General features: G+C 50.7%; 2 protein-coding genes across 2 annotated transcripts; both read right to left on the bottom strand.

Moving 5' to 3' along the window:
• Positions 1–416: 416 nt before the first annotated feature.
• Positions 417–1,881, bottom strand: LOC307232019 (protein PML-like; the record flags this gene model as incomplete). The annotated part of the gene is made up of 2 exons (XM_080002900.1): positions 417–1,114; positions 1,815–1,881. The coding sequence occupies 2 exons, from the start codon at positions 1,879–1,881 to the stop codon at positions 417–419; spliced, it is 765 nt and encodes a 254-aa protein (XP_079859026.1).
• A 1,102-nt stretch (positions 1,882–2,983) lies between these two features.
• On the bottom strand, positions 2,984–9,784 carry LOC307231382 (DNA polymerase III PolC-type-like). The gene is made up of 3 exons (XM_080002066.1): positions 9,716–9,784; positions 8,975–9,026; positions 2,984–3,532 (listed from the first exon to the last, which is right to left on the bottom strand). The coding sequence occupies exons 1-3, from the start codon at positions 9,728–9,730 to the stop codon at positions 3,009–3,011; spliced, it is 591 nt and encodes a 196-aa protein (XP_079858192.1). The 5' UTR covers positions 9,731–9,784; the 3' UTR covers positions 2,984–3,008.
• Between the last annotated feature and the right edge of the window lie 3,758 nt (positions 9,785–13,542).

The raw sequence follows: 13,542 nt of genomic DNA, 5'->3' as shown, positions 1-13,542 counted from the left end.
AGGCTGGAACAATAAATGACCTAAATAGGACTGAGGTTGCATTGATAATTTACATTATACAATAATGCAAGTATAAGGGCAGGAACCACTAAATTAAGCCCGCAGAGCAGCTGAAACACCTCTTAGCAAGGTACTTAAACCCTAATTCAACATAATCTTTCTGATATTAAACAGCTATTCGGCCATCTTGATCGCGCTACAGCAGGAGGATACAACATTTGCGTAACATCCTCCTTCCGTTCCCTTGAAACTTCTTCCAGGGGCTTGTGCTGCAAGCTAGCAAAAAAAGAAATGTGTTTCACCCCTCCCACTTAAATAAAATAAATTAAAAGAACATATTAACAGATTATGTGCAATCAGGAACATCAGTTGAGGTAACACTTCGGGCAAGTAGTTTGAAAACCTGCTTCAAATACTTAATGAGCCTGAGGTTTGGTATCGCGTGGTCCCGCACTGTCCTTTGCTGTGTTTTCTGTGACCCTCTCTGCCTGTTTAAAGTGCTCCCACAGGGGGCGCCGTCCTGCTAATTTGGACGGTACAGTGGCTTTGTCTACCGCAGGCTTTGAGGCAGACTTGACGACCACGGCATCCAGAGTGAAGAAATGTCTGCCGATCATTTCTGCGGTGGGCCGAAGCGCGGCGTACAGTCCCTGCAGAGCTCGCACGTCCTCCAGAGCGTCATGGGCATTGTAGCCTGCGCCCAAGAGCTCCCGAACCAAGTTCTCCTGTCGAAAGCTCCGGAGCCCGTGGTCCTTAAATAATTCACGGGCTAGCGGTAGCGTGTCCAAGTAGCCCGTGACTGCCAGCTGAAACTCAACCCTGAGGCCCAGGTGGTCCAGCGCTCGAGCGAGGAGCGGACAGTCAAAGCGGCGAATGTTGTGTCCGATGAGCAGAGGCCGCTGCAGCATGCGTAGAAAGGCGATAAATGAAACAAACACCTCTTTCAGGGAGTTGGTGAGGACCGGCTTTCGATGGAGGAACAGTCTGCGCCTGCGGACCCTGAAGCCGGTCACTTTGGCCGCTCCGGGCTGCACCCGGCAGCTCGGGATGGTGTACAGGTTGATGGAGTGGCTCCCACTCACAGCGGCCAACTGGACGATCTCACAGCTCTGACCTGACATGGTGACAAAACGCTTATATAAATCAAAAGTCTGTCCAAGGAGCCTACACAGCAGAGTCAGGGCACGAAGTCATGGTCTAATTCGACCAAATAATCAAACATACCAATATTTTCCATTTCATATTTTCTTTCAATAACAGGATGATATTGTGAGGATTACTGCTGCTTCAACGTTAACTTTTATCTAGACTAAATATAATATCATCAATAATTGAGTGATATACGAAAACCAAGGAGGTAAATATGAGGCTGTTAAGGCCAAACTGTACACACAGATGTCTCCAACAGACAACCACGTTTCTCTCATACGCAATCAAGTTCATGTGTGTACCCCACACATGCACAATGTTTTATTTCACATGCACAAAAGTTACTCTGACATGAACATCTGGAACATCTGGAGTAACTTTTGTGTATATAAAGTTGTGCAGCTGACTGCTATGAATTTTGACCTAAACGGGCCCTCGTAGGTAAAGGCGCTATTTAATCACTTCACTCAGAGCTAGCACCTCAGCTCGTTTTAAACACTTTTATGTTAAACGGAAACTTACGAGCAGAAAAACAACAACATCTAAATGACTTATCGCTATATGATGCAAACCAAAACCCCGACGGAAGCTCGTCTCTTATCGCGACATCGACTTTATATCGTCAGATCGCTTTGAAAGTAGTTCAAGTTAGAGATTTGTCTTACCGAGTCCCGTGGTCTCCAAGTCAAAGAAAACCAACGACTGCTCGAGGTTCGCCCCTTCCGCCTTCATAACTGGACAAATAACGAGCATCTATTTATTACGTTTATTATTATGCTACCAGAGGCAAAAGGCGTCTCAAGCCCATTTTCGCACCTTGTGTTCAAATTGTTTGCGCATGCGCACCTGACTGACTCTCACTGCTGCCCCCTGCAGTATGGCGGTGAAAAGACGATGCAAGTCAGTATTGGGCTACTTGATTCAACTGGGCAGCTCAAACTGGATTTTAGTGGAGCTGAGAAGAAACGTAATAGTTATTGATCACTTTAAATTGTTTTGCATTTAAGGTGCAAGGTCAGTCCTTCTGTGAAGAAGTTGTGGACCACAGTAACTCTGGTCTACTCTGCTTCTGAAGGGAAAGACAACTGAACTCACCACAACACAAAATGCCCACCTGTCACTGAGCAGTAAATTATTATAATTGTCATTATTTATGATTATTATTATTATTATTATTAATAATAATAATGATGATGATGATGATGATGATGATACTACTAATGATGATGATGATGATGTTGATGATGATAATATTAATTTATATAACACTGGTGTAGGGTAGATGAGAGTTACATTGGGAGAAGGATGCTGAGGATGGAGCTGCCAGGCCATAGGAAAAGAGGAAGGCCAAAGAGAAGCTTTATGGATGTGGTGAGGGAGCACATGCAGGCGGTTGGTGTAAGGGAGGAAGATGCTTAGAACAGAAGGTATTGGAGGCAGATTATCCGCTGTGGTGACCCCTAACGGGAGCAGCCCAAAGAAGAAGAAGAAGATGATGATAACACTGGTATGTTCTCTGCCTCTAATTGAGCTCCATGCAGGGAAATACATTTACACGTTTAATGTGACATTGTGTGTAATACAGTGACCAGAGTGAAAGAGAGTGGAAACTGCTTAGTTGTCATTAATACTTTTTATTTTGAATTTTTTTCTCTTGTAGTATCATCATACCCTGAATGAAGTGAGATAAAGAATTTTTCGATAGGGATTAACCTTTACAAAATGAGGCAAAATTAAGTAAAAAAAAAAAAAAAACATGTTTAATTACAAACAGAGACAATATCAAAATGTCATGTTCCAAAAATACATATTGCAAATTGTTTTGGGTGGAAAGTATTTATTGACATATTGCTAGATTGCTAGAATGAGCACAAGGACACATTCTCTCTGTCGGGATCCCACTTCCTGTAGAGCTCCTGCAGGGCCTTGACGTCCGCCAACGCGTTGTGGGCATCGTAGCTTGTTCCCAGAAAGTGTTGCACCAGATTCTCCTGCGAGTAGCTGGAGATCCCGGTAGGAAACAGCTGCTTGCCGAGCAGTAAAGTGTCCAGGAACCTGGGCTTCATCTGGTGGAAATGCCACACCAGGCCGCACTCTTGGAGCGCCTTCTCTAGCACGGGCACGTCAAAACGACTGCCGTGGTGGGCGGCGATCACCAGGGGGCATTGGAAGGAGCGGAGGAAGGAGATGAAGGAGGCCAGGGCCGCACAGAGCGGGACGGTAGGCACCTGTTTGCCGTGGTGGAGGAGGCCGCCATTGTCCACGGATAAGCCTGTGATCCGGGTGACGTCGTAAGGGATGGGGCTGCGAGGGAGCGTGTAGACGTCAAAGACAGAGTCTCCGCTGATGGCTGAGATCTGGATGATGTCACACACATTGGTGTCTGATCAACGAGGTCCAAGGTGTTTGTGGGTGGGTGTGAAATGAAGAAGAAAAAAAAAAACATTATTACTAATTATTACAAAATATCTGTTAAAATAGGATAAAATAATGAGCTCTGGTCAAGTGTCCTGAAAACATACAGTATATTACCTACAGTCAGGGCCGTTCCTAGCTTTTTGGGGGCCCTATGTAAAATGTTGTTTGTGGGCACCTATATTGTGAAGCTATGGTGGGGGGATTCCAAACCTTCTAAGGTGATCCCGGGGCCCTACATTTAACGTTTAAATGCATCAATTGTCATGATCTCCGCCTTCTTCTACCTTCCCCTCCCTCTCCTTACCTGTCTCATTAGTCCAACTCCATTCACCTGCGCACACAGCTGTTCCCGATCTGCAATCTAACCCCTATATATGCCTCTCTCACCAGTCACCCATTGCCAGATTGTCTTCGATGCTTGCACCAGACTCTCCAGCGTTCTCCGGACTGATTCCCCGCTACCGACTCTGCCTCGCTCTGACCACGTACCCTGCCTGCCCCCCCGCCTGTCTTCTGTCTGCACTCCTCGTTATCGAACCTGCCTGTCCCCGACGACGTATCCTGCCTGCTCCATGCCTGTCCTCTTCCTATCCTCTTCGTTCTGCAGCCCCACACCTTCGCCTCCGAGGATGCCAGGGTGGCGTTCGCCGTAAATCACCTGACGGGCCGCGCTCGGCTGTGGGGAATGGCCGAGTGGGAACGACGCGCACCAGCCTGCTCCTCCTTCCATGCCTTTCGCCGCCGAGCTCCGCAAGGTGTTCGGGGTTACATCACGGGGTCCCGATGCTGCTGTTGGTCTCCTGGGTCTCAGTCAAGGGTCCCGCTCCGTGGTCGATTACGTGATCGACTTCCGCACCCAGGCTCGACTGAGCGAGTGGAACCCGGCAGCCCAGAGTGACACATTCCTGATGGGATTAGCAGAGTACGTGAAGGACGAGCTAGTTTCCCACAACCTGCCCACCTCTCTCGATGGCATCGTTGAGCTTGCTTCCCGTATCGACCGACGCATCCAGGCCCGGCAGCGAGAGAGGCGTCGGAGGCAAGTGGAGCGCCGCCCAGCAACCCGTCTCCCAGGTTCCTCCGGGCCGCCTTCTGGCCCGTCAATCCACGAGTGAGGCCCCTCCCATGCAGGTTGGCCGGGCCAGCCTCACCCCGGAGGAGAAGGAGAGACACCGGGTGGGGAACCTTTGTCTCTACTGCGGTCTAGCTGGACACTACATCTCACATTCCCTCGCCATACTTATTGACTCTGGTACCGATGTTAACAATATCGACGATAACCTAGCACGGCAGCTGGGTGTTGGTTCCTGCCACTGCCCTGGATGGCCGCCTCCTGGGGACAGTCACCCATCAGACGGTGCCCATCCGCATGCTCCTGTCCGGGCAACCATCACGAGACAATACAGTTCTGCATCCTGCACTCAACTCGTCACCCTCTCCTCCTGGGGTTCCCCTGGCTCCGGCGTCACAACCCACACCTCGACCGGACCACAAGGGCTATTCTGGGGGCTACCGCTATCCCCTGCCCCTCATCTCATCAGCCTTCGAACTCCTGGAGGGGGCCACGGTGTTCACCAAGCTCGACCTACGCAACGCCTACCATCTGGTCCGGGTTCGAGAGGGGGACGAATGGAAGATGGCGTTCAACACTCCCTCCAGTCACTACGAATATCTGGTGATGCCCTTTGGTCTCACCAACGCCCCCGTCGTCTTCCAGGCCCTGGTCAATAACGTGCTCAGGGACATGCTCAACAAATTCGTCTTTGTGTACCTCGCAACATCCTGATCTTCTCCCGATCCCAAGCTGAGCACATCCACCACGTCCAGACGGTCCTGCAGCGCCTCCTGTAGAACTCACTCTTTGTGAAGGCGGACAAGTGTGAGTTTCACGTCGCGTCTGTCTCCTTCCTGGGTTACGTCGTGGGGAGGGGGACCATCCAGATGGACTCCACCAAGGTCTCCGCCGTCACCACCTGGCCCGCCCCGGACACCCGCAAACAACTCCAGCGCTTCCTCAGTTTTGCCAACTTCTATCGGAGGTTCATCAGAGGTTACAGCACGGTGGCTGCCCCCCTCACAGCCCTAACCTCCTCCAAAGTGCCGTTTCTGTGGTCCAACGACGCATTCCTGGCCCTGAAGGCGCGGTTCACTTCAGCCCCCATTCTGGTATTGCCTGACCCCGAACGGCAGTTCGTGGTTGAAGTGGACACCTCCGACGTGGGAGTCGGAGCAGTTCTCTCCCAGAGAACCGCCTCTGACCAGAAGCTTCATCCCTGCGCCTTCTTCTCCAGGCTTTTGACCCCGGCCGAGAGGAACTACAACATCGGAAATAGGGAGCTTCTCGCCGTCAAATTGGCCCTGGAGGAGTGGCGACACTGGCTAGAGGGAACCCAGCTGCCGTTCCTGGTGTGGACTGACCACAAGAACCTGGAGTATATTCAGTCCGCCAGGAGACTGACCTCCCGTCAGGCCCGTTGGGCGCTCTTCCTTACCAGGTTCAATTTCTCCCTCTCCTATTGGCCGGGGTCACGCAATGTCAAACCTGATGCCCTGTCCCGGCAGTTCCAGGAGGAGGAGGAGGAAGACACTGCTGACCCTGACACCATTCTACCGTCCTTCCGTCTAGTTGCCACACTCACCTGGGGGGTGGAAGAGAAGGTCAGAGCCGCCGCCCAGGACCAACCTGAACCCAGCGCATGTCCGCCCGACCGTCTGTTCGTCCTGCCTGACCTCTGGTCCGAGATTCTTCAGTGGGCCCACAACTCCCGACTCATCTGCCACCCGGGGATCCAGCGGACGAAGGAGGTCGTCCAGCGCCGCTTCTGGTGGCCCTCCCTGGGTGAGGACGTCCGAGGGTTCGTCAATGCCTGCCCCACCTGTAACCAGCACAAACCCTCTCTTCTTGCTCCTGCCGGTCTCCTACACCCACTGCCGGATCCTCATCGCCCCTGGTCTCACATCTCCTTGGACGTCGTCACCGGTCTGCCACCGTCTAGCGGCAACACTACCATCCTGACCGTGGTGGACCGGTTCAGCAAGACGGCTCACTTCGTGCCTCTACCGAAGCTCCCGTCGGCCAAGGGCACCGCCAAGCTACTGTTGTCCTCCGCCTCAATGGCATCCCGGTAGATGTTGTATCCGACCGGGGTCCCCAGTTCGCCTCGGTCTTCTGGAGGGAGTTCTGTGCGCTCCTGGGGGCCACCGTCTCACAGCCTGTCCTCAGGGTACCACCCCCAGTCCAACGGCCAAACGCAGCGGAAGAACCAGGAGCTGGAGACGGCCCTTCGCTGCATGACGTCTCAACACCCGTCGTCCTGGTCTGAGCAGCTTTTGTGGGTGGAATATGCCCACAACACCCTGACCAGTTCGGCCACAGGCCTCTCCCCCTTCCAGTGCGCCTACAGCTTCCACCCACCTCTGTTCCCGGCCCTTGGGAAGGAGGCTTCCTGCCCGTCCGTCCAGGCCTTCATTCGCCACTGTCGTAGGACCTGGACCCAGGCCCGGGCCGCCCTCCTCCGAGCCGCTGGCCGCAACGCCTCTGCTGCCAACCGTCGCCGCTCCCAGGCGCCGGAGTACCAGCCGGGCCAGAAGGTCTGGCTCTCCGGCCGGGACCTCCCCCTGAAGGTGGACTCTTAAGAAGCTGGCTCCTCGGTTCATCGGCCCGTTCAAGATCGAGAAGGTTGTCAACCCGGTGGCAGTGCGGCTCAAGCTCCTCAGGTTCCTGCGCGTCCATCCCACCTTCCACGTGTCCAAGGTCAAGCCAGTCCGGGAGAGTGCTCTGGTCCCCATGGCGCCTCCCCCACCTCCTCCGCGCTTCATGACGGGGGTCATGAAGCGTGCCTTTTCTGTCCACCATCTCCTAAGTCCCCGCCGGCGTGGGAGAGGCCTGCAGTACCTGGTGGATTGGGAGGGTTACTGCCCGGAGGAGAGGACCTGGGTCACTGCAAGGCACATTCTGGACCACACCCTCATCAGGAGGTTCCATCAGCACCATCCTGACCAGCCCTCCAGACCGGGTCAACCCTCCCGACCACAGACCCCACCACCTCTCTTGTCTGCGTCCTCCAGCGGTGTTTCAGAGGCGGAGGATGTCGACCCTGGGGGTCCCTCCTCCAATGAGGACGTGGCCCATTTAGCGGACGACGAGGAGATGGATGGGGTCTCCAACTACTCCGATGAGGATCACGTGGCCCATTTAGCGGAGGACGTGGAGATGGACGGGGTCTCCAACGAGTACTAGCCCTCCTCCGGACCCCCTCCTCCCACCCTGCATGGACTTTTGGGTTCATTTTTTATTTTTTTTTTGTTTAGTGCTTGGGACGTCAGGAGCCGTCCCTTGAGGGGGGGGGGGGTTCTGTCATAATCTCCGTCTTCTTCTACCTTCCTCTCCTTACCTGTCCCATTAGCCCAACTCTATTCACCTGCGCACACAGCTGTTCCAGATCTGCAATCTAACCCCTATATATGCCTCTCTCACCAGTCACCCATTGCCAGATTGTCTTCAATGCTTGCACCAGACTCTCCAGCGTTCTCCGGACTGATTCCCCACTAACAACTCTGCCTCGCTCCGACCACGTATCCTGCCTGCCCCCTGCCTCTCTTCCGTCTGCTCTACAAATAAAAGACATTACCAAATATCCCTGCCTGTCTTTGTGCTGCAATTGGGTCCTAACCACACCCGTTACATCAACCTGGTGCACTTTGAAGGGAAAAGACAATAGCTCCATGAAAAGATTCAGAACATCTTTTTTTCCCCTCGCAAATTCAAATCAAACATCTCAAGTTGACCCCAGCAATTTAAACCTCCAGAAATAGAGAATGAATGAGAAGCACTGGGGCTTCCACCCATCAAGAAACTCCTGAAAACTTACAGGATTTACCAAAGCTGCATTATATCATCTCCCAAATGCTCATAAATGAGACAGATGCTGCATTTCCCCTAAAATGTTTATTATAAATGTTCGGAACAGAAATAAAATAAAGGCAAATTTTGCAACTAAACATACAAAAAAAAACCCCAATAAAATAAATTAGGCCATTACATAGAATGAGCATAAAATAAATTAGCACAAATAAATCAGGGCACACCAAGGCAGGGCAGACATTTTCATTAAAAAATAAAAAGGCTAAAATGTCAGCTTTTTACATTATTCTGTATCTGGCTTTCATTACAGCATTTTCTTTTTGGTGTGGAAATGATCAGTATTTTATTTTTTTATTATCTTCAGCAGTTTCTGCTTCCACATATTGATTAAACAGTCATCCAGATAGTTTTCTGACAAATAAATGATTATGGCATGAAAATCTCCAAATTCAATCAATCAATCATTCAGTCAAACTCTTTTTATAACAGTAAGGTCAAAACGTGTGTGTGTGTGTGTGTGTGTGTGTGTGGTCTTTATTTTACCTAATCCTGTGGTCTCCAGGTCAAAGAAGACAACTTGGGAATCTCCTGACACCTGTGGGGTACAAGCACTTTGTTTCTGCACTGGGGGACATGACTGAGTTATGTGTATTTCAATATCATATCATGCAAGTATATCCAGAGACTTCATTACAAACCAATTGTATTTATTTTGTACGACACTACAGGGGTTGTTTATAACTTGTGTTATCATTTATAACAGTTCAAAGTGCCCGTCTACAGTTTCATTAGGTCCATATTCTGGAAAATGGCTGACACCACTATTTTGTGTAGACTGTGACCAGGATCTGCGTGTTGAGCGCTCATCTGACAGCGGGTGTAACAGCTGGATAAAAGTACTTATAATTTAAAAAATATATATAATTTAAGTTAACTTAAGATCAAGTGCTCCTATACTTTTCCTTATTAGAAATGGCAATGTGGAACTATGGAATGACCCAATTTTACAGCAGTCATTTTGTGTCAGGGTATCTGCACTCCAGTACAGGGTGTGGCACTTCTTATTCCACCACTCATCATGTCTAATATAACTATACATGGAACAAATCTATGGAAATACTTAACAAATTGTTGGAATGGCATGCAGTTATCAATTAAAGCAAAATTCCACAAAATAACTTAATTTATAAAACAATATAGAAATGAAAATACTGATCGACCCATTTAATATTATATGTAGTGGAACATTTACTTTAAGTCAAACTCGGAAAAAGCGGAACTCACCATGGACGGCGGCATATCGGCGGCTCGTTCAAGTGAAACCCGGGGAGAAGTTTCCTGAATATATGGATGTAACTGACAACAAAGGCCAGACGCGCACAGCAGCGACGCGACGCGAACCGCTAGAAACGATCTCTGGTATCTAGGGATGGGCAAACGAGCGGAGGCGGGCTCGGGACTACAACGCTCATCTTTCACTTTCACTTTTCGGGAAACGACAGTTAACGAGCGCGGCGCGGCGGCGGGCGCGTCGCGAAATTACCGCGAAAAGCCGGGACCGCAAACGTCTCACTTCCCACGGTGACGCCACCCGGACACACCCGGACGCGCTTTTCTGGAGGCTGCTTCCAACAAAAGGTGTTTGTTGGTTGTTTTAACCGCTTGCCAAAAGCCTGTAACAATACACATTCCTCCCACAGAAGACCACGATGGAGAAGAACAATAAATGACAAACTGTGCGTTACCAGCTCTTTTAAAATGGGAATTGAATCAAATTAATCCGTGGTTGGTAACACCACTGGACTAGTGGGCCCACTTCCATTTTCTTGATAATCCTACTTTAAACTCACTCTATGCTCATTATGTCATCCAGGGGTTCCAAAACCAGACCCGCTCCTCACACCTTCTTCAGACTACACCTCTGGGCCCTACTTCCATCGACCTGTCTAGCCCATCCCTGTTCGCTTTACGGTCTAACAAACTTTCATTAGGGGAAAAAAAACCCAAAACATCCATTAACTATATTAGACCTGTATTGGTGTCCTGTGCGTATGAAGTGTTTTATCAGAAAACAAATTGACATAAGTTGTCATAAGTTCAGACTCCAGTTTTGCTTGTTTTTTTTAATAAGCAGATGACATCCCCTCCTAAATATTTTTTTGCTGACATCCAGACATGTTTGTGTTATTAAAAAAAATAGAAATTGTACACAAATTGCACCATGTACATGACTGTGTCCTTAGTGATGCAGACAAAGAGATTCAATGCAAATAGATTGTTGACTTTTATCACAAATATGACAATGTTCAGATGAATCGCACATAGGACAATATATCCTTTAATAACAGGCTCTTTTTTTGACCGACGTACAGTACACCCTAAAACATCATCACAAGGTACTGAAACCCTAATTCAACCTAGTCTATTTTTTTTTTTTAAACCTATGCTGTCAGCATGCTGGGCATACAACACAGAGTATTTGTATTCCATTTGCATCCAGGAGTTCATGTTCTCAACCTGCAATGCGCTAACCTGAACTGCTGCAATGACTCTGTCCTGTGGATGCCCTGTAGAATGACAAGAGCACAGTTTTGCTTATGGAGAGCCACCACCAACCCCCCTCTTTGGAGAACTATTTTATCATGTTTGGGTCTATAAACAACTGATCACTACCACCCTCCCTGCGGCCACGGAAGACCCCCGGGCCCCCAGAGAAGCCAGAGGGCAGTGGAGCAACTCCCGCGCCCAGCCCGAGGAGCATGACCACGTCCCAGGGAGCACGAGGAGGCCCTGCGCCCCAGGGGCGCACACATACAACCAACCCCCAGGCGCAGGCACAAGGCACAGAACCCGGGCCACGGGTGCAAGGCACGGACCGCGGGCCCGGATCACGGCCCCACGGTGACAGACCGACACCCCGCCCGAGCCCCACGGGCCGGCAAGACCCCGACGCCCCTCACAAGGGGGGGGGCGACCCACCCCACCGCAGCCGACCAGGCGCCCCACCCAGCGTGAGTGCCAAGTGACCATACACGTAGCAGCAAGTGCCCAGCGTGGGGCACCTCGATGTTACACCCCCCCCCCCCCCCCCGGCGATGCCGGCAGGCCGCCAGGTATACAGACCCTCCACCACCCCCAGCACCCGGGGCGCCCGCCGCAGAAGCAAAAGGCCAACAGCCGCCCCCCACACCCCAACCCACACCTAAAATGACAAGCAGTGCCCCCAGGGGCCCCAGAAGGCACCCGGCGGTGCTCTCCGCAGCCCCGCCAGGTCACAGCACATCCCAAGCCACCAGGCGCAAGCCTTCAGGACTTCAGCCAGGCTGGGAGGGGGGGCCCACCCGACCGCCCCCCGGCCAACCACGCCCCCACACCGACCCGCCAGCAACGGGCCACCCCTGAAAACCCCAATGTGTGCTGTTGGTAACTGCAGTTCAAATTGCGGGGCTGGGGGTGCGAGTCCTTCAGGCAAGTCGAACCCAAATCACTCGCACCCCTCTCCTCTCGCAGACTCTGGTTTGATCGAGTGTTGTTCGGAGTAGGATTGGTGTGCCAATGTGTGTGTGTGTGTGTGTGTTCAAAGTTAATGTGAGTGGGATTAAAATTTTGGGACGGACAAGAAGCATGCTTGGGCAGGAGCGTGACAGGCAAGATGGCAGCTGCCCCGCCGCATCCTCACCCGCATAGCTTGCACCCCGCCATCCCGCAAGCCCTCGGTCTATTGTGTGGTGTATGTGCTGAGTATGAGTTTTGGCACCGGGAGAAATGGGCAATTCGCGACCGGATCGATCCAGGGGCGCAGCAGGCTGGGGAGCAACCACAGGGACCCCCTCCCCCCTGGACCCAAACACGCCCCAGTGCACCCACCTCCCGTATCTGGTGGCAGCCAACCCACAGCGTGGGCCAAGGGCGCAGTGCGTCCGCCATGCGCCGCCGCCATGTCGGGAAGCTCCACACCCACATCAGGCCCCTGGTCAGCCCCCAGCCGCCGAGCATGCGGACTACAGAACAGAGGGCGGCAGACGGCACCCCCGGCAGACCAGAAGGGCCCCCACGTGCCCCAAAGCGCAACGACATTGCACCGACTTAGGAAGACTCAAGTATTAAATGATGGAGTTATGTCAGTGATAAAAGTATCCCATATCTCATTAAATGAATCAACATGGTTTTGGGATATTGCCAATAGTTTTTCCATTGAGATGTAATCTATTAATAACTGCAACCATTAGGATGAGGTGAGATTATCTCTATTTTTCCAATTGAGTAATATAGTTTTCTTGGCCATTGTTAAGGCGATCAAAATGGGTTGGTGGTGTTTCAGTGGTGGGTCGACTGAGGAGAGGTCACCGAGAAGACATATAGACGGGGAGAATGGAATGCTGCGACCCAGAAGGGTTGATAGCTTCTTGGTGATGTTGGTCCAGAATGCCAGGATAGGTGGGCAGAGCCAGAAGGCATGAAAGTAGTCATCTCTGGTATCAAGGGAACAGTGAGAGCAAATGTCTTCATCCACAAAACCCATTTTGAACATTTTGTGTACCGTGATATGGGCTCTGTGCAAAATCTTATATTGGATGAGTTGCATTTTGGAGTTGCGGGTCATAGAAAAGGTGTTGATATCGGTGGGAACAGCAAGGTCTCTTTCCCATTTCATTGTAGGTAAAGATAAGGTGTCATCTACTTTAAGTAAAAGTTTGTATATTCTGGAACAGGGATTTTTCAAGTGACCGATAAGATTGAGATGTTCAATCATTTCAGGTGGTTGTAGGATGTTGTTCATCAATTTGATTTTAACTTTTAGAGACTGCTGTAATTGAAGGAAGCCGTGGCCACCGATATTATACCTTTGGGTTAAGGTTGGGAAGGATATAAGCAAACTGTTTTCAAAAATGTGTTCCAGATGAGTAATTCCTTGTCTTTTCCAAGACCTAAAGATTATTGGTCTGTTTTTAAACCAGGAAATCTGGGTTGTGCCAGATTGGCGTGAATTTGTTTGGAGATAAGAGTGTGACCACTGGGTTTGAGGAATTTCCACCAGGCTGACAGAGTTGTTGCGATATGTGGGTTTTTAAAGCAATTATGTTTCTTTATAGATTCAGTAAGGAATGGGA

Source organism: Zeus faber (assembly GCF_960531495.2).
Source record: "Zeus faber genome assembly, chromosome: 6".
In the NCBI taxonomy this organism is placed as follows: Eukaryota; Metazoa; Chordata; class Actinopteri; order Zeiformes; family Zeidae; genus Zeus; species Zeus faber.
The sequence above is the reverse complement of the archived record's forward strand: the minus strand, read 5'-3'. Positions and strand labels throughout refer to the sequence as shown.

What these genes read in the sequence shown, in the direction of transcription:
- LOC307231382 (XM_080002066.1), bottom strand. An exon ending in CCTGGAGACCACAGGATTAG is followed by an intron (nt 3,533 to 8,974) that starts GTAAAATAAAGA and finishes CTCGTTGATCAG; the next exon opens with ACACCAATGTGTGTGACATC.